The sequence below is a fragment of the Bos grunniens genome, chromosome 22, assembly GCF_055505025.1.
Source record: "Bos grunniens cultivar Pamir isolate PY7600 chromosome 22, Bosgru_T2T1.0, whole genome shotgun sequence".
In the NCBI taxonomy this organism is placed as follows: Eukaryota; Metazoa; Chordata; class Mammalia; order Artiodactyla; family Bovidae; genus Bos; species Bos grunniens.
In genome coordinates, this window is record NC_141186.1 from 33,829,090 (window position 1) to 33,850,113 (window position 21,024).

At 38.4% G+C, this 21,024-nt stretch overlaps 1 protein-coding gene and 1 long non-coding RNA gene across 8 annotated transcripts in view; one reads left to right on the forward strand and one right to left on the reverse strand.

Moving 5' to 3' along the window:
• The window catches only part of TAFA1 (TAFA chemokine like family member 1), a 601,276-nt gene extending 588,062 nt beyond the window's left edge, over nt 1-13,214 (reverse strand). For 3 of the 6 annotated variants that reach the window (XM_086366905.1, XM_086366908.1, XM_086366906.1), the window contains exons 1-2: nt 12,754-13,206; nt 10,708-10,828 (exon numbers count right to left, since the gene is read on the reverse strand). In XM_086366905.1, coding sequence (XP_086223031.1) covers nt 10,708-10,825 — 118 coding nt within the window. In that variant the 5' untranslated portion in view covers nt 10,826-10,828; nt 12,754-13,206. Of the gene's footprint in view, nt 1-10,707; nt 10,829-12,753 lie in introns of all 6 variants that reach the window. The other 3 variants (XM_086366909.1, XM_086366910.1, XM_086366907.1) reach the window with 2 other exon arrangements.
• Nucleotides 9,242-21,024, forward strand: part of LOC147348275 (uncharacterized) — a 55,395-nt gene continuing 43,612 nt past the window's right edge. The window contains exon 1 of one of the 2 annotated variants that reach the window (XR_015151328.1): nt 9,242-10,190. This is a non-coding gene — a long non-coding RNA (uncharacterized LOC147348275). The remainder of the gene's footprint in view (nt 10,191-21,024) is intronic. The other variant, XR_015151327.1, reaches the window with a different exon arrangement.

Here is a 21,024-nt window from a genome sequence, read left to right on the forward strand (position 1 = left end):
TCACTGTGATTGATTCCTTTGGTCTGTGATAGATAGAGGGTGGGAGATTGGCAGCGTGTATGCCATAAATCTGCTTTTTCTTCTAAACAATCCTGGGAGTAACTGTCAAAAATGCTGCCCTATAAATGTTCACCCAGTGACCTACTTTCTCAAACACATGTCCAGTACATGGCATCTTGCATTTTCATCAGATAAAAAGTGTAAGAAGCTACAAAAACAATTCAACTTAATAAGACCTCATCTGGGAAGCTTCCAAGTACTCTCTTCTCCTGTCTTATATCTTATCATTTTATCTCAGAAAAAAAATGGTTTTATTATTTTATTTTTTGCTTTGTCATATAGTTTTTAATTCAGAGTTCCAGTAGGTCTGACCTCTAGATACAATTTCTTCAAAGAATAGTGGTGTTCAAATTTTCCTAATCCCAACACCCTGAGGAGGTGCAATATCCAGTTTCTACCTGTTTCCACTTCCAATGGGAAAATACTTGGGTAATAAATACTTGGAAAGATGCATTTATGAATCACTCATTATTTTGGTAAAATAAGATGAACCTATTAATATGCTAGTATATTATGAAACAATGCCTTACAGACATAAAAATAACTCAAAAAATGTTTCTTCTCTTGAGAATTTATGTCGTGTAGGTTCACAGGCAATATACAAAATGTCACTAGACTAGTGTCACCATACAAATAAGTTTTGAGAGTGATATAAACACATGTTTTACAATAAGCATATCAATGAATCATTTCTAACCACAACCAAAGAATGTTTCAAAGTCTAATCCTTAGCAAATTTAAAACCCCAAGTATGCAAATATGCATTATTATAGACTATAGGGTTAATGAAACAACCCACAGCAAACTTAATTGATAATGATGAAACTGAAGCAACACTAATTTATAATTAAAAAGCAAGGACCACAGCAATGGAAAATCACTAACAACTCAAACAACGCTCAAGATCCAGTGATAACAAATTATCCTTCCCCAAATTGCATGAGTTCTAATTATTTGCATGCAGGTACTTTGCAATGTTTCCCAGAGGCAGCAGCCAGTTTTCTTAGCAGAATACTGAATTAAGGAAGCTCAGTAAACCTTAGTTACATGTCATTTGTGTAGAATGATAACTCAGCCAGTATATTAATAAGTAGCCTGTGTTCATATACAAAATGAATGTACATAAAATCTTAAATCATTTGCTCAAAAGAACAACAACAACAAAAAAAACACCTTGGGTTTCAAGATAAATTTATAATCCGCTAGTGGACTGCAGACTAGATTTTGAGAACTTTAATAAACAAAGGGTTTTACATAGGCATCATTATGCTGTCCGATGCTTCCCTTTGTTTTATTACATTTACAGATTACTCTTTCTGCTTAGCCTTAATCTGAAGTTAAGTTAATTGACTTTTAGCTAAGATTCAAATGAGACCTCTGCTTAGGCCACTAGCCTCATAATACAAATGCTCTCTGTTCATCAGACCCCCTAGTGAGAGTAGTTCACTGCATATAAAAGGCTCAGAGACACACAGCATTTTAACATGTTGAATTTAACTCAAAATAGGACTCATCCACGGGCATAATTTTAAAGCAGGCCGAAACAAAACAGATCTGCATTGAGATTCCCCTTTTGGCCCTACTGCCTTCGCCTCGCTCCACTGTGCTCGCATAAATTCATTAGGAATCATAAAATGTTGGAGCCGGAGATAATCTTGTCTGAGGTCACCCACTGACAGCTTGCTAGTGGGATATAGCCCTGAGTTAAGTTTTGTTTGGCCCACTTGACATTTAAAAGATAAATTTAAATAAGTTTAAATAAAATTTAACATAAAATTCTAGGTTTCTGACTTGCCTTGAAATACCGGATGATCGGGTCACATTGAGTCCATCTCAGGTGTGGCGAAGTCTGTGCTATGCCCTCTAGATGTGCATATGCTCTTAAGCTGCCACAGTTCTCAGCATTCTGTAATATCTGGCCTCCAGGCTGATCCAATTATTTTTGTTAACTACCTGGTCTGTGAAGCTATTTGCCTTCTCCATCTATGAAATCATCCAGAAAGTTTTCAAATAGCTTTAGCAGAAGGTTTTTTTAATATACAAAGGTGATTTTGTACTGCTTCTTGCTCTATCAAATGGATAAAGGCAATGAATCAGTTCCTTGGGCCGCTTAAAGCTTCCTTATTTGGCAGGATATACTTTACTATTTGTGGAATGCATGGATCGTCTCCTCGGAGTTGCTAGGAGCAATATTAAAACGGTTGATTCCTTCCAACCTTCTAATCTGGAGCCTTGCAATTGATAACAGAAGTGAGATGCTGAAAGCTCCAGTGTCCTACTCCTACTCTGGCTCTTTCTTCAACACCATTAGGTATAAGAGAAGGTGTAAAGTGGTGCTTTCCCACCAATATGTGCACTTTTTTAAAGGATATAAAACTCTTGTCTAGTTGCTCAGCAAATATTGATCAAATACCTACATAGTATTTAATCCAGGGATAGGATGAACTGCTGGCCTGCTGTCAATTTCAGGAGCATTGAAATCCTTCCCCCCCACCACCACCATCGCCACCACCCCCACTCCGCCACTCACCCCCCCCCCACCACCCTGCACTGTGCAGTAATTCATCTAAATCTGGAAGCTGACATTTATTCACTTCAAAGCATGTGACTCAGGAGGTCCATTCTTCACCCACACAAGTGGGAAATCAGAAAACCCCTTTAGATATACACAGACTCCGCTTGTATTTAGTCTTAGGTATAAAGGAGGTACATCTACAAGTGAAGGCCTACTAAGGGCAGGGTAATGGTAAACACAAGTAACTCCATCAACAGAAGATGGCCTTTGCTGAGGATGTAGAAAGTCTTCCTCCCTTTTAGACTGAGGGAAAGCTTGATTGGATTCCTGCCCTGCAAGGAGAAAGGGTATGCTTAACGAGTAGGCAGATCACTCTGATGTCTATCTATCTTCTGAGAGAAAGGTGCTGTGATATATCATTTTTCTTTTCTTTCTCTGGACATTTATTATATAAATTCGGGGAAAGAGAAAGAAATAGCGGGCCAAGAAGATTCCCTAAATACTTTGAGGATATTATCTTTGGGAATCCAATTAGTTTATATAAATTGTTAGCAAAATAACTCTTCTTCTTCTATTTATCCCAAATAAATGATAAACTGCTGGTCTGGTGCTATTTTTTTCCTTCTGCAAAGATAAAGTGAATATTTTTTCCTTGATATCAGAAGATTTGAAAGCAAAAGTCATTTTCCTATTTACTAAGTGAAGTTTCCTTTTCAGACCCTCAAGAGCACACCTATAATATTTTCTAATCTATAGGAAAAAATAAAAACTCATGCTGTGACTGAAAACCTTAAGGATTTGACTTTTCACTACATCTTTAAGTATGTTCTTTGGACCATTTTGATTAATGTACTATAATATCAGTGTTAGTCATTCAATCGTGTCTGACTCTTTGTGACTCCATGGACTGGTAGCACACCAGGCCCCTCTGTTCATGGAATTCTCCAGGCAAGAATACTGGAGTGGGTAGCCATTCCCTTCTCAAGGGATAGGACCAGGAATCGAACCTTGGTCCTGCATTGCAGGCAGATTCTTTACCATCTGAGCCATGGCTTTTGATTAATGTCAAATATTGAATAGAGTCAAATATCTACCCAAAGATACTGCACAGATATACGCACACACACATGCATATGTTACAGTGACAATTTAGTGTTTATACCACTCTCCATTACAAACACATATATAGACACAGATGTACCCAGCCACATACACACAAACACTCACACATAAGTAGGAAAAAATGAAGGAGTGTTTGATTCCACCAGAACAGTCATTCCTTCTTCTTTAATAATCTAACATATATTTTCTGAGTACCTACTATATGCCAGGTTCCTTACTAGAAATGAAAGATAAAAAGATGAATGTTACATGATTCCGGGATTATCTAGGCCTATGCGTCTCAATGCATGTGATATGACTAGTCACTGTAGGTGTTTTCCAAATTAAAAAAAAAAAAATTTTGGAAAATTTTAAACACAATCAGGACTCCCATCTGCAAACCTTTTCAGAACTTTCATACACTCACACACACTGCAAATCTCCAAGAGAAAGACACATCGTACAGTGAGTGTTTCCTCAGCAGTTAATAGTTTTTCTCCAAAGAGCATCTTGAGGGGACAGTGTTTTTGAATTGGGAAATGCTAATCTGAATATTTTATTGGATTAAGGCTCTTAGAAGGAAAAGGGCCTAATGATACTTTAGCAACCTACATTTGCTTCTTTTTCCTTAAACTGGGAAGGAACATTGATGCATTTTTAAATTAATCATTGAATTCTCTATAGCTAAGATTTTAAGCTTTTCATTAAAGATCATTACATACCCATCCTAGAAATGAATTTGAAATTTTTTCAAAATTAAAGGAAATAAAAAGCCACGTCAATCCAATCCTCCCATCAGGTTTAACTAACAGTGTATAAGGAATGTTTTTATCTTTTCTGATATTTTTTATGCATGTACAAATAAATATTTTCTCCAAACTATTTTGCTCCTATGGACAGAGGAGCCTGGCAGGCTATGGTCCATGGGGTTACAAAGAGTCAGACATGACTGAGGTGACTAAGCATGCACGCACATCCTTTTTGATAGAGATGGAAACTTCCTTTAATTTTTTGCCATCAAAATTACTGTTTCAGTGACTAAACCTTAAACATACATCTTTTTAAACCTGTCCAATCATTTTCTTAGTATAAGCATCTAGAAATGGAATTGTGTCAGGACTTTCACATTTTACATTTTGGAAAACACTGCAGATTGTTGTTGTTGTTGTTTTAATGATGTACCAATTTTTATACCCAAGCTTTGAATTTTTACACAGAGTTCAAAATTAGAAGATTTGAAAAAGCAATTTTCATTTTAGATGAACTTTAAAGAGATGAACAACTAAGAGTACTGTTCATTAATGCCAGTTCTAAATATCTGTTTGCACTGTTGTATAAAACTGAGGCCATAGGCGGTCATAAGTAACAGTACTTAGACTGCATTGTAGTAATTCTTTTATAAATTCACAGGGATGTCAGAAAATTTTTATTTGCATCTTTACCTGATTTTGATTTTGAAAAGAAAGTGTGAAAGTGAAAGTTTTAGTCCTCAGTCATGTCCGGCTCTTTGCGACCCCATGGACTATATATAACCTGTTAGGCTCCTCTGTCCATGGAATTCTCCAAGCAAGAATACTGGAGTAGGAAGCCATTCCCTCCTCCAGGGAATCTTCCTGACCCAGAGATTGAACCCGGGTCTCCTGCATTGCAGGTGGATTCTTTATCATCTGAGCCACCATCAAATGCTCATGCCTGCACTTTGACTCTAGGATGAGGTCAATATCATCAATCACATGATCGACGGATTATCACCAGCACCAGTTACACCAAATAACAACCTGTCTGCTCCAATCCTTAGGCCAATTCACTACACTTAGCAATCTAGAATTGGTACACATTCTAAAAATTCAATATACAACCACTCTTGTTTTCACTATTTCTTTTATACTACAATTGTAAAACAACCCTTTATTGTAAGGAAACTTGGTATTCTAATACATATTCCCTGAGCAGCTTTCAATAAAGTAATATATAACAGGAAGGGAAAAATAAGTATAAGGTATACAAGGATGCTTTCCAATCTTCACAAAAACACTCACTTTAAAATGGATGGTGATGTTCACTATGTAATAATTAAGTCACAAATACCTCTAAGTACAGTTTGCTTTATAAAGCTTTAAATGAAACCAAGTATAAGTTACACAGACAATTCTATTCAGTGTCATCTCTTTATACTTCCATACACCCTTGTCAATAAAATAGCAGTGACGAGAGAATAAATGATTCATAAGGCATTTACAACTTCTTGTCTCATGTAATTTATCTTTATAATTTTAAATTGCTAAAGAATCCCAAAGATCTTTTCTCACTAAAGTATTGTGAAATCATCCATATTTTATTAAGTTTCAAGGACAACCCCTCACACCCACACCCATGTACACTCACCCTTGAAATTAAGTAACCATTAAAATTGCTGTCATAATCTTATACCCACAAGGGGAAAAAATAATCCTGTATAAGAAAGTTACGTTTAGCAAACCACACATCTTTTTTTACCTGTCACATAATAACTGGTGATTATAAAGAGTTGAAGCTGTCTATTTTAACTTCTGGGAACAATGGAATACCACTCTGAGTTTTCATTGTTCAGTCTGCCTTTTTTAAATTAAATGTCCTTCTTCTAGCTTTACTGTACATATTTTTTAAAAAGGCATGAGTATTCTTCAAGTTATTACACTAATTTCCTACATCATTCCCAAAATAAAAAAACTTGATTTAGCCAAATATTAAATTATTGATATTACAAATCTGTTAATCTATAGCACATTTAACTTATTTGTGTAATTTTAAAATTCACTTTCATTTGATTGACTGTTTTAATCTTCCTTAACTAGTGAGTCACTGAAAACAAATGGTGCATTCCTAATACTATAAATATGAAAAATAGGAAGCACTTTGGGAATGCAGGGGAATACATTAAACTCAGTCCGTTTTCTAGTTAACATATTCTCATTCTGTTTGTGTAGAAACAGCATTGAAAAGACAGATCACAAATTCACAACCTCACAGAAACAAGGTCCTAATACTATGTGCTGACAGCAGAAATTGGCCCAAATCTCTAACCATTTCCCTAAAGGACTCTGGCTGGCTGGTGCCATCCAGGTACGGCATAGTTTGAATGAGGGGAACATCCAGTTTCACTCATCTGTCAGTGGAGTGGATTATTTCTTGAGAGACTGAGATTGGCTGCTTGGGATCAGAGCACTATCCATCTTACAGTGTAGGGGATGATGGTGAAGCTGCCTATAAGAGCCTGGAGAGAGGGGGCCCAGACATTCTTAAACAGGTGAGGAGGCAACTGTAAAGCCTTCACTCCATCCAGGGCTGTGAGTGAAAGATGTGTCATTTTTCACATTTCCCAGACACTTGATATGCACATGGTGTCTGCCAGCTCCTACTTTATGAAAGAGGCGATTTTTCAAGCTTAGGCAAATGTGGCAAAGCTCAGGGTCTGCTGGTGTCTCATTTTTTCTCATCATGTCACTTGTTTTAACCGATTTGAGAAAATGAGATTATGTTTTTCCTTTTTGCTCATTTATCCAGCTATTTATTTATTTATTTGCTCATTGAAGGAGGGAATTGTCACAGATAACTGGCCCTGATTTCTCTCTTGTTTTCATACACATTTCATTAGTGTCCCTGAAGATTTAAGACCCATGAAGGGAAACATCACAACTCTCATCACAGGAAGCATACATTTTCCCTTAAAATCAAGACCGAAGATTGCATTAAAGGAGATTGTATTTCTCACTGAAATAATGTAGAATATTGCTGTGTCCAAGATCTATGACTTTAATCTTTGCAGCTATTGTTGAAAACCCAAGAAAGTTGAATAAACCTAATACATAGAAACATTGGACTTTAGTTTAATATTATTTTCATCTTTCTGCATCTAGAAGAGAGTATTTATAGTTTCTTCATTTCATCAATGAATCTGAAATAGGTCTCAAATGTATAAGTACTTGGGGTTGAAATTGGTTTCAGTGCTGCAGTTTCTTGGAGTATTCGAGGTACAGATGAACCATGAACTGATGATAATAAGCAATTACTAAGAGTAAACAATGAAAAAAAAATAATGAGTTTAATTGCAGAGAGAACCTATGATGTGTTTCCAGGTTTAAAATTATTGTATTTTGATAACAAGCTCCACAAAGACATAACATTACTTGTTACATAGCCACAACCCTTCACTCCCAAAAAATCTAATATATTAATCAATTAATTGAGAGACAGTCTATGTGAAAACTCATTGCAAACTGTGCCATATTTCTTGACTGTATGCATAGGGCACAAAATAAGACAGGTGGAATTTGGAAGTATATTCTAGCCAGGTATCACATAGTTAAAATTAACAGCAAGAGTAAAAGCAATATTGTTACCAGTAAGGATAATTAGCTGTGTGAACGGCAAGACGTCACTAATTCAACATCTATGACATGCACATTTGTAGTGTATGAAGTGGTGAAAATGTGTTAGTTGCTCAGTCTTGTCTGACTCTTTGTGACCTCACTGACCGCAGCCCGCCAGGCCCTCTGCCCATGAAATTCTCCAGGCGAGAATACTGGAATGGGTACCCATTCTCTTCTCCAGGGTATCTTCCCCACTCATGAGTCCAACCCTGGTCTCCTACATTGCAGGTGGATTCTTTACCATCTGAGCCACCAGGGAAACCCCAGGATGTCAGTAATTCCTGATATTTCTGAAGAGTTTTACAGTTTATAAACTACTTTTCTGAAGATTAGTTTATTTACACTCCCCACAATACCCCTAAATCAGAAATTGGGCCCAGAGAAGAAAAGTGACTTGCCCAGGGTCATATCACTAATGTTCAGTGACAGATGCAAAGACTCAGACATGACTGAGAGCACTGTGAGCACTTACACACACGCGTGCACACACACGCACATGCACGCGTACTGATGGTCTGGCCTGAGTTCTGTCATCCCCACAAGCCACCCCTCACCAGTTCTGCCATAGACACCTTTCAGAATGCACTTCAAATGAGTCCATTTATTGACATAACTGGAAAGTTTTCTTGAATTATATGAAGGTTCTCATAAAGCTTCAAAAAGGCTACATGGCAAGATTGTTCTCTGCACTTTGAGGCATTATTTCCTCTTTGGGAAACAGGCTCTGGAGATGAAATCAGACTGAAGTCTCCAATGACAGATATTAGCTGTGTGAACTTAAGTCACCCAGACCCTCAGAACTTCAGTCGCCTGAGCAACACGGTGGGGAATCACACCTACCTGAATAAGAATTAAGCCAAGCAACGTGAATTAACCTTCAGATCCTGTCTAAAACACTCACATTAGCTGTTTCTGTTATGCATGCTTATCGTTAAGTATTATCATGACTAGAAATTTCTCACGTTATTTGTATGACTATGTAACAACTCAAAGACGTTTTTTTGCCAGAACAGATTGGCCATCTACTGATTGGAGGTAAACTGGGGATTCCAAGACCCACGTTTGTTTTTGCTCCGACTCCGCACTGATGCCTCGGACTCTGGCAGTGATAGATCCAGTCTCAGAATACACGCGGAGCAGAAATACCAGCGCGCAGCATCCGCAAAGCCGTTTCCATACCCACCTGCAGGGGCACCAACGCCCCCTCGCCATTCCTCCCAGACCCAGGGAGTGGAGAAAGGGCAACTGGAGCCCAGAGGCAACCCTGGGCCTCTGCCCCAAGCTAAGGCCCCGCCAAACCCCTGCTCTCGGGGCGGCCCAAGTTGCAGCATTCAGCTGGCTGGTGCGCTCGCCCGCAGCCGGCACGGGAGAACCTGGGCGGCAGCAGCGCTCTTTCGATCCCGCCCCCAGCCAGGAAGCAGAGCCCAGGAAAGCAGCAAGCAGCGCCCTGGGAGGCGTTGCTGGAAGAGAGTGTCGAAGAGCCCAGGATGGGTGCCCAGGCCGGCTGCGAGGCAGGGAAAGGCAAAGGCATAGACGCTGGGCCACGCAGCTGCAGGAAGCCGGGCGGATGGGAGAAGCCAGAGAGGAATTTGGAAGGAAAGGAGTGTGTGTGGAAAGCTGGCAGCGCTAGAGAACTAAGGATCCGGAGCTTGAGCGCGCAACTGGTCCCCAGAGCCCGGACCTGGCTATCGGATGGGGGGTGGGGGAGGGGAAGGGGTGCGCTGAAGGTGGAGGAATAAGTGCAAGGGCTGAAGCTAAGCAGAAAATGGAAGGCAACCTTTCCGAGAACCAGGATGGGTGAGGACAGTCGAGCTGAGGGAATAGTAATGAGAAAGCTGGAGCGGCAAAGGAGAGAAAAATACAGATTGAAGAGTGAGACCATGGAAGGGTGAGAAATACACTCTGCAAAGAAAAACGAAGAAAGTAAAATGCATCTGGAACTTAAAATTCGATGGGGCGGGGGGGGGGGGGAGTCACGCTAGAGAGAACTTGTCCCCGATACTGCCAAGAGAGATAGGAAAAAAAAAAAAAAGGCACCAAGCATACCGGAAGAACAGAAAGTGAAGGAGGGGAGAAAAGAGAGGAGACAAACCAGACAAGAAATAGTAAGTTGCTGTTTAATTTCTTTTTCGTTGACAAACTACTTCCAAAGTTAATTTTGGCACTAACATGCGCACAAAATCCTTAGCCACATACACACCAAAATTATGGTATCTATGCTTCAGACAAATGCAGCCCAGGACCATGGACACACTTTCTCGATTGCAAATATTGTATTTTGGCTCTTTAAAAATTTTTCAAGTCTTGAAAGTTATCCCACTTTTTGCAGAATATTTCACTATTGGCCAAGGTACCCACAAACAAAAGACTTCTACTTTATGCACCAAGGGATGGTGGGACTCCTAGACAGAATCACATTTTCTAAACATTTATTGAAAATACATCCATGGCATTTTAGTATCCCCCACACTCCCCGTAGCATCCAGCCAACAGTAAGTCTTGGAATTCCGAGGCAAGCTGCCCACACTGTAGCACTTTCTGTCACTTGCCTTCAACCATCTGTTAGAAGACCACAGTGAGGCTGGAGACTGGAGGCTACTGTGGAGCCAGCCTCCGACTTACCTGGTCGGTGCAGGTGATGCTGCTGGAAAGTGTGCTGAAGGGATCCATGGCAGAGCAGCACCGCGCAAGCACTTATCCACAAATACAGGACCCAGGACATCGCAGAGACCATTGCCATTCTCTAAAGAGAACATTAGAAAGGAAGAATTACCCCCGGCTTTGAGCCCCCAGCTCTGTCAGTCCCACTGATGAAAGAAGGGGGGTCTCAGACGTCATGTCCCTTTGCTACTTTGCTGGCTATAATTAATGACCTGGCAGAGGTCATGGCATGAAGTGGGATTGAGAGAAATCACTCTCCACGAGATCATGAATCCATTTTTGAAATTCTGCAAAACCAAACTCTTAGGATAGCTGAAATACAGAAATAAAGTGTTTGACTGTTAGGCAGTTTGAAACACTATACCCTGACTAAATATCCTGTTTTACACAATTATCTTTAAGCTATAGTTATTCCAGGCATTGAAAGGCTGCATGCTCCTGTTCATTCTAACTTCATTGCAAGTCTGACATAAGCCTGGAAGGAAAGAGTGGATTCTTTTTTTTTTTTTAATTCTACAGTCATGAATTTTTAATTCCAGTGCTGTCTTCTAAACTAAGAAATCATTTCTCAGAGGCATGTTGTAATCTCCTGAAAGAACTGGTGTTTGGGGCTGGACTTAAAATCAGAAGGATTTGTCTTCAGCCAAATGAGTTTCAGATACAAGATCTAAGATCTATGCATCTCTCCTAAAGCAAACCATAATTTACAATATTGCTTTGCCTCCTAAGATCTTATTGTGGCATTTGTTGAGTGTTGATGAATATGCATATACAGGTGGTGTATGTATTTATGGACGAGCATCCACCTTTTCTCAGGCGCTGAAACTTTGACAGTCTTCTCAGCACCTATGAGAATCTTAGGAGGTACAAAAGCTCAACTGCGCTACATATTGTCCAATTTCTCAAACAACACCTTATGCTGCATTTCATATTTGCCAAATTAATCAAACTTGAAGCATCGTCCTTATTCAGCCAGTGATACGGAAGCATTTTCTATATAAGAATCCAGTTAAGTGTATGCTTTTCTCTTAGAGCTTTGGACCCAAGATTGTTTCTTTCTGTTTTTCATCTTTCCATTGTCAAATCATATACTTCAAGAATTTAAACTCTACATTTAAAACCTCCTAGTGACCTCCCAGTGTGGCTTCTTTATTCATGAAAATTGGCCCTCTTTCAAAAGCTGTGATGTTCAGCAAGCAAACTATATACATTATACCTGTGTGTGTGTGTGTGTATGTATACAGACATAATACAAGATAATTTGTGGGTTTTAGGAGAGAGAGACTTAGTCTTTAAGAAGGGTTTTTAAATTATAATAGACAAATGGTGACAACCATAATTAAGTGCAAAGTAGGAAAACATTAGGTTCAACAGCGTGATGCCTTTCATGCCCTGGTCTGTGATTCACATGGACCATTCACTTTATAATTAGTTTCACAGCCCACTGTTTACTTTTGTGTACAACAGATTTAGCCTCATTGTCTTCAGAACTATCAGTGTACCATAGATGCATTCTCTTCAGATAAGAGCAACACCCCTCCTATGAATTCTGAAATGAATGCATCTGGGTGCCTGCAAATTATAGAAAGACAAAATAGAGCGGATGGTGGCATGCAATGACTGTGAATTTCAGTTAAAATGTACTAGGAATTCATCTAAACTTGAAAAAAACCCTACCAGGATAAAAACTTAACAGTTTTTCAATGACTGCTTTCTCTTCTTCACCCATATAAATCTTAGTACTCAAAATTGCTGTGGTTTGACATTTGCAATATTTTCCTTCTTTTTATTTTATTTTTTTCATTTAACTTTCTTTAATTCTTAACATTACTTCCAAGGCTCCTGCAAATAGCTCTCTTTGCTAACTCTCTTAGCAAGAGGTGATCTCTATGTTAATAAGTGTTTCCCCCAAAAATAATGCATTCAGCTTTACATAGGTCTCTAGACCTGACTAAATAGATTTCAAATCTGCTTTCTGAATCTTAAATCCTTAAAGAGGCTTCTTACCTGAAAAATCCAGCCAAGAGCAGAGTACTCTATTAGTGTTCATTGGAAAGCTCTAACACTTTCTAAAATCCATCTGTGCCACAATTGAAGATTTTTTTAAAAAGAGCTTCCCAATAATCTTCTTTATCAGGATTAAAAATGTATATATGTTTTTCTCTTCCGATGCTACTTCCACAGTAAAGAAGACATTGGGTTCATTCAGACTGTATTGTCAGAAAAGGAACCAAGGTTTGAGGGCTGGAAACCTTGTCATTTTCACCTTTAAATCATCTCCTGGCGTCACCTCTGCCAGACGAGACCTTTGAAATGATGGTGAGATAATGTGCAGTTTCCTGATGAGAATCAGTTTAAGTTAATGACGGACCATCCCCACTCCAGAGCATTCAGGGCAGAGTAAGGCAGCAAAATGTAGGAGCAGGGCTGCTATACGGCGCTGTAAGTAGCAAGTCTCTTTCAATACATCCCTCCTCTGTAAAGTATCACATGTCTTAAAGTGACATTACCCTCTATTACAGCTACAGTGAATTGTAATACCTGCCCACTAACTATTGAACAACTCAAGCAGCACTTTAACACTGTATTGCCCAGTACTTTCTCTTAGAGATTTTACTGATACTGTTCATTTACCAAAAGAAGAAAGAGGGAAGGAGAAACAAAAGAAAAAAGCATTCTGCAAAATACTGATAGTGTTAATGGGTGTTAGATTTCTAATGGCAAATGGGAAAGTGAAAAATGTAAGCCATTTCTTACCTCTTAAGGTTCTTTTAACCAGTAAGTTAACCTGAAATATTGTTGAGTTTATACAAATTTAAGTCTGTCAATTATTTCAGCAGCTAAATGTGGGAACGTGATCTAGCTAGACTACAGTATAGATGTTTATAGGAGTAAGCCTAAAACAAACCTTCTGAGTTTTTTTTTTAAACATGTTGAATACATAGAAATATATCATTTTCAGCACCGAAGAGTGGGTTTTGACAAAGAAATATGCTCAGGACATTTTATAAAAATTTCCTTCAAATAATATGCTGGGGTGGGAAGAGGAAACACTCAGAAGTTCAGCATTTTGTTTCCAGTGCTAGGGTTTAGACACTTTCTTCTTTGGAAATATAAATATGATGGTACCTATGAAGTGACCTAGTTTTCACTTAAAGATTACATTGACAATGATTCACTCAAATAAGTCAATCAGTTATCCACTTATAAAGCACCTACTATGTGTTAGGTGCTTGGGGACAAGTGGGAAAGTAACACTGATGTGACTGCCACTGTCATACATCATACTGTCTAGTCTTTCTTGCTTTCTTTTTTATTTTCAAAATTAAGGTAGTTCTTATAATATTCTGGCTTCAACAACCTCTTCAAGTGCCTCCAAGTACTCTCTGGGCTTTCACAGTCATTATAAAGAAAGTTTGATGTTGCAGTGCATCTTCAGAAGCTATCCTTCTCTCTCTCCGTTTACACAGAGTGAGACACTGAGACACCCTTCAAACACATCAATCCTCATCCCTGGTCCTGCACAGAATAGCTCTTTGGACCCTAACAACTGTTTATTAAAGCTCATCATTAAACAAATTTCAAGATAACAGTAAATACAAACCTTAGAGTGAAAATAAGTTGAGTGCCAAAGTTCTAGGTGCAATTGTGTATTTCATTTCTATGCTTCATTATTGTTGAGTTGGTGAATATATATAGTAAGCTCACACCATTCAATCTCAAGACAAAAGTGATTAAAACTACAGTAGCAGTTGTTGTTTGATCTCTAAATCATGTCTGACTCTTTTGCGACTCCTTGGATTGCAGCTCACCAAGTTCCTCTGTTCATGAAGTTTTCCAGGTAAGAATATAAGAATGGGTTGACATTTTCTTCTCTGGAGGATCTTCCTGACTCAGGGATCAGACCCGCATCTCCTGCCTTGGCAGGCAGATTCTTTATTGCTGAATCACCAGAGAAGCCCACAGTAGCAGTAGGTAAGGTGTATTTAAACTCTCACCATGTGCTGATGCTACTCCAAAGTATGTTGCTTATAAGGTGTAATTTAATCCTTTTTACCAACCCCATAAGATAAGTATCATTACTATTGTCTCATTTCATGAATGGGGAACCAGAGGGTGAATAGGGAGATTAAGAAACTTACTCAAGGTATTATAGCTGCTAAGTGATAGAGCAGACCCCAATGATCTGGATCAAGAGCCCATCTTCTAAACACTAGGATTAAATATTTCATAGAAAAAAAAAACAAAAAACCTACCCTCCAAAATTAGCCATTATATTTTCTTATTTCTTTACAATTAATACAGTCTTCAAAAATTATTATATATTCATTCAAGACTTATATGCTGAGTATATTCCAGGCATTTGAAGTATAGACATATGAAAGACAGTCTTTACCTCATGGTTTTTTATTTTGTTTTTGCTATGCTAGTGTGTGCCTGTCTGACTCTTTGCAGCCTTATGGACTGTGGCCCATGAGGCTCCTCTGTTCTTGGGATTCTCTAGGCAAGAATGCTAGAATGGGTTCCCATACCCTCCTCCATGGACTCTTCTCAACCCAGGGATCAAACCCACATCTCTTATGTCTCCTCCCTTGGCAGGCATGTTCTTCACCACTAGCACCGCCTGGGAAGCCCTTGCTATGATAATGAATTAAAATTAGAAGGAAAGGGCTTCCCTTGTGGCTCAGCTGGTAAAGAATCTGCCTGCAATGCCAGAGACCTGGGTTCAATTCCTAGGTTGGGACGATCCCCTGGAGAAGGAAAAGACTACCCACTCCAGTATTCTGGCCTGGAGAATTCCAAGGGAGTCACAAAGAGTTGGACATGACTCAGCAACTTTTACTTTTCACATTTGCTAATAAAGGCTACCATTTTGAAGGCTGCACATTATATTTTTCATTTCTAGGGATTAAACGAGGGTTCAACATCATTTCTTTTCTATGATTTAGTTTAATAAACTTACATACTAATGGATTATGTTCAAGGCACTCAGATAGGCATTGTTAGAATTTTTTAAAAAGACTGGAATAATGACTTTCTCTTTCAGTCTTAAGTGGCTTCTATATTTGCATATGATGGAACAAGAATGTCAGACTAGCTCCATTTTCTTTTCTAAATACCCTGTCCATTGTATTGCTGCCAATGATCATTTTCCCTAATAATATAAGCATCAACAGATATTGACACTTAAGGCAATTTAGTCCATTCTCCCAACACAAAGCAAAGTTATTCTCATGCCTTTCAAAGAAGTTGAGCCTTTCCACCTTTGGCCATCACAGGACTTCATCACCTGATCACTTTCTTGTTGGGTGGGCCATAATGTTTTGGCCAATGAGGTGTTAACCAGACTAATGGTATCTCTTTGAGGCTGAAGGACTGTTGAAGCAACACTTTTCAGATCACTCTTTGCCTCTGGAACAGGGACTATCTTCCTGGATCCTTGAGAGACTGAAAAGAGCAGAGGTCCTCGTCTTCACCTTGCCACTCACAACAGATGTAGATAGTAAATAAGAAATATTCTGTTCTTTAAGCAATTGAGATTTGGGGGCTATTTGTTACTGCAATATAACCTAGTCTGTCCTGACTGATATTTAACCTATATCAATCATGTATTACTTGAATTATGTTCCATTTACTTCCCTAAGCTATAGCAGAATTATATATCAGGCCCAGTTCATGTCTTCACAGAGCTCCATGGTATAGACACCCACTGGAGATTTTTGATCAGAGCAGTGTAAATCCAAAGCATTGATTATTGCAGCCAGTATCCCTTCAGATTCTCATAAGCCAGGAGTTATAAACTGAACATTCACATGCCCATCGCCAGGCTGGTTCAGTTATACAAGTATGATATTGCAAAAGGCAAAGGTCTACCGCACCACTGTTACAGCCCTTCCAGTTACAGGACTTTAAGATACTTACTCAGTGGGGCCAAACTCCTAAAAATATAATTTCAAATATAGTATCTATGTGTATGTACATCTGTTTATGTAAAAAAGAGAGAAAATCATATTCACTAGAACATGTCCCCATGGAAAAAGCCACATTTACTCAGAAGACTCAATGAAAATAATTGAGGGTAAAAGATAAAACTCAAAATGTTTACATAGCCAAGAATGTTTAGCATATTGCCCTGCATAATGAAAGGCATGGGGATAGAGGAATGGAGGATAGAGGAACCAGTAGGGCAGAAACCTGGAGAGGGGAAAAATGGTGGGGGTGGGCAGAAAAAGAGAGAGAGAGAGAGAGAAAGAGATGCAGAGGTTCTCTAGAAGCTCAGGAAGAGAAGAACTGGGGGCAACAGAAATGTCCAAAGGGAATTTCCTGGTGGAAAACTGCATCCTGTGGAGTGTGACTTCACCTTTTGTCTCTTCAAATGATTAAAAACAGTTTTAAAATACAAAAAATTCATATATACTTTGTGTTAGTAAGTTAATTGGGAAACGCATTGAAGGGGTAAAATCCTGGATCCAGGCCCGAAGTACCACCAGAAAATCCCTCAGTTCCCTGATTACCACACTTTTCATTTCTTGGCATTAGAAATAAAATCCATCTTCACTTTAGTTTAGGAACAATCCACTTAATAATTTGGCTAATTTGAATTCACAAATGTGCAGGAAAAACACATTTGAGACATGCAAAATTTTATGTCTATGCATATTTCTAAATTAAAAAACAACTAAAGGAATTTAAATAAATTACATCTGGACTGAGAAAGATGCCAAGTTTCAGTCCAATGCAAATGAAAGTGGTTTAGATGTATGCCATTTAAAGGAGTTCTAAGCATTTCCTGAAATAAAACAATTTTGGTTGTGATTTCACAACTCTATTGTTTTTTTTCTTGTTCCATTTCAATTGGCTAATGGAAATGAAGTTATGGATGAGAGGATCATTGTCATTATCTCTAATCTAGATGCTTTCTATACCACTGAAACTCAGTTTCTCTTTTCTGTAGTCACTGGGGCTATCCATCAATTGGCTGACAATGTCTGTTTTCAGTCCCTGATTATGAGAAGACAATATACCTCTTCCCTTGGCTAAGTAATAATGCTACCCTATCTTTCTCCTGTAACACAACTGCATAAATTATTTGTGTTACATCATGCTTTGTCTGGAACTCAGTTAAAATTTTTCTGTCTCCCCTGGTGTCCTAATATGTGCCCCATATCAGATACATGGAGAAGGCAATGGCACCCCACTCCAGTACTCTTGCCTAGAAAATACCATGGACAGAGGAGCCTGGTGGGCTGCAGTCCATGGGGTCGCAAAGAGTCGGACATGACTGAGACTTCACTTTCACTTTTCACTTTCATGCATTGGAGAAGGAAATGACAACCCACTCCAGTGTTCTTGCCTGGAGAATCCCAGGGACAGGGAAGCCTGGTGGGCTGCCATCTATGGGGTCGCACAGAGTCGGACACGACTGAAGTGACTTAGCAGCAGCAGCAGCATCAGATACACAACAACATTCCTAGCTTATAAGTCTTACTTTGGGACCTAAATAAAATGTATATACTTGTCTTATTTCTTTATTCTGTACCTTGTATTGCTTTAAAATACATTTAAGCTAAGATGAGGAAAAAATGAAGAGAAAGCAAATGAAGTACAAGAGAATATGAGTTATATAATATATAATATCTATGATGATTGATGAACATGTATTAATAATGATGATGATGCTATTGTATTAATACCCTTTATCTAGAGAGAGGAATCTTTTTATGTGCCAAGCCACTGGCTTAGCGTTCACATGCAGTGTCTCATTTAATACTCACAAATATGCTAATAGGTCTGTATTATAGTCATCTCTATTTTATCAGTGAAAACACAAATTTCAGAGAAGTGATTGAACTAATGTCACACCTCTCATAAGGTTGAACAACTTTGATGCAAACTCATATTTGATTTTCAGAACCAAAGCTCTAAGCAACCAAATTCTAGGCAAGCGATATTGCCAAGAAACGAAAAAAAAATTACAAAATAAAGATAAAAGCCATGTAAGCTAAGTAAGATAAGCCTAATGAGAACTTTGAAAGTGAACTCCAAACCATCAAGTGACAGAGGAAGTCACTCAAAGCTTCCTAACAGTAGAAGTGAAGAAGAGACAACTTATTTCATAAAAATGTACAGCGTCCATAAGGTAAAAAACCAAGCAAAAGCACACCCACCAAAAAAGCCAAAAAACTGCTCCAGAAATAAGACTTAATGAGCAGAGGCTGAATCATTTGCTGTAAAACTGGTGACTCTCAGTTTGGTAATTTGGATGTGGATACACAAGCCAGAATTTTCAGTAACTGTAAGAAAAGGGAAATGGAAGGCAAGATTTCTCTTAGGCTAGAAGAAAAGATAACCTTCATGTAGGAGTCTCATTTTTCACCTCCAGCAGCCTATCTCTTCAATTACTTTATCAATTATAATTCCTCACTGCTTATCTTGTCTGTCTTCCAGGCAGCAGGAAAAGAAAGAATAAGGTCATTTCTTTTGTTCTTCCACATCTCATCTCCTTATTCTCTTTTTAGAACAGAAAGAAAGTTGAAACCACAAACAGCTTCACTTCCATTGCACTAATGAAAGTGATAAATAAACTGAACTTTTAAAGAACAAGTGGTCTCTTTATTATGAGAATATGAATATATATTATGAGCACATAAAGGCTGTGAAAATGACTGCTTTGATGATAATAATAAAAACAATAACATGATTTCTTTGGTTTATAAAATGCTCAGATCCATAGCCAGATTCATAGTCACTATCTCCCATACCCACTCTGACCTAAGAAATGGCCCTTCACAGACTCTGTGTCTTAAATCCCTCCACTCTCTCCCTGTCCATTCAAACATATACACCCCAAATACCACCATCTTTCATTTGAATTATAACAATACTTCCTTAACTAGTCCACTTGCCTTCAAATGTGAACCTTCCATGCATCTCTTTCCCACTCTGCCACCAGAGGGAATGGATTTGAGATTCATGTTGATCATGCCACTCAAGTAAACCTTGAAAACCTTTCAATTATTTTCCCATTGTGCTTAAAATAAAGCCCAAATTCTTGGCCATGGTTGACAGGGCTCTGCATGAGTCGGCCCCTGTCTACTTCTCTAGGCTCATCTTTACATTCTCACTCAGCTCTTACTAGACTGTTGGGTCCTTGAGTGGGATACAGTTTCTCTCAGTTGTCTTCTGGAATGCTCCAAACCAAATCGTCACCCTGATATATGCTCTCACAGTGTATCATCTCTATAGCCTTAATTACCATTGTAAATAACTGTTTCTGGAATTATTTATGATATCTGCTTTATCTCTTTACCATAAACACTATAAGAGGAGAACTAGCACCTTGTTCGCTACTCTATTGTCAGAATCGAGTGTATATATATACACACTACGTACCATATAGTAGAGACTCAAGTGTTTGTATGTGTAAATAAACAATAATCAATGAATCAGAAATAAAATATGAGGCCACTATCAAGATGGCATATACGATGAACTGGTTTTCAGAAATAAGTATATTTTGTGCCCTCCTCCAAGGCTTTATTTGTTCTTTTTGGTAGTACACATGTATGAAGCAGCAATACATATTAAGGATGACTGCCTTGTTCTGTTTGAGTCTATTGTTTTGACACTAAGTGAAAGAAAGTGCCCATGTATTGTTTAAATACTTACCTACCTGCCACTAAATCTATTTTTGATACATTATTATTTTTTTTGCTAGAAGAAAAAAATAAAACTGTCCTGAATTTTCAGCCCTGGTACTTAGTGTCTAAATATGACCTGATGGTAGAATTCACAGGTGACCCCTGAAGAATAACAAAAATCTACAAATGTTAAAAATTGAAAAAAAAAACACTTTGAATTTCATTACTCTGAACCTAGAAGAAACCTCCCCCAAACATCCTTGTTCAGCCTCTCTGTTGTACAGGAAATAAAAAGACCTAAGAAAGGGAAGAGGCTTTCCTAAGGGAATACAATGAGTTCACTGGTGTGTGTCATGTTAGAATACAAGTCTCCTCATCTTATATGCTCTCTTCTATTCTTTTCTCTTCTTCCTCTCTCTCTCACACTCTCTCTTTCATAGCACTATCCAGTAAAACTTTCTCTGAGACTGGAAATGTTCTGTATCTGTGCTGACTTAGATGGTAGCCACTATCCTCATGTGGCTATCAAGTACTTGAAATGTGGCTAGTGCAACTGAGGAAATGAAATTTTTCATTTTAATTAATTTAAATTTAAATAGCTTCATATGGTTAGTGGAAATTGTACTGAACAGCATAG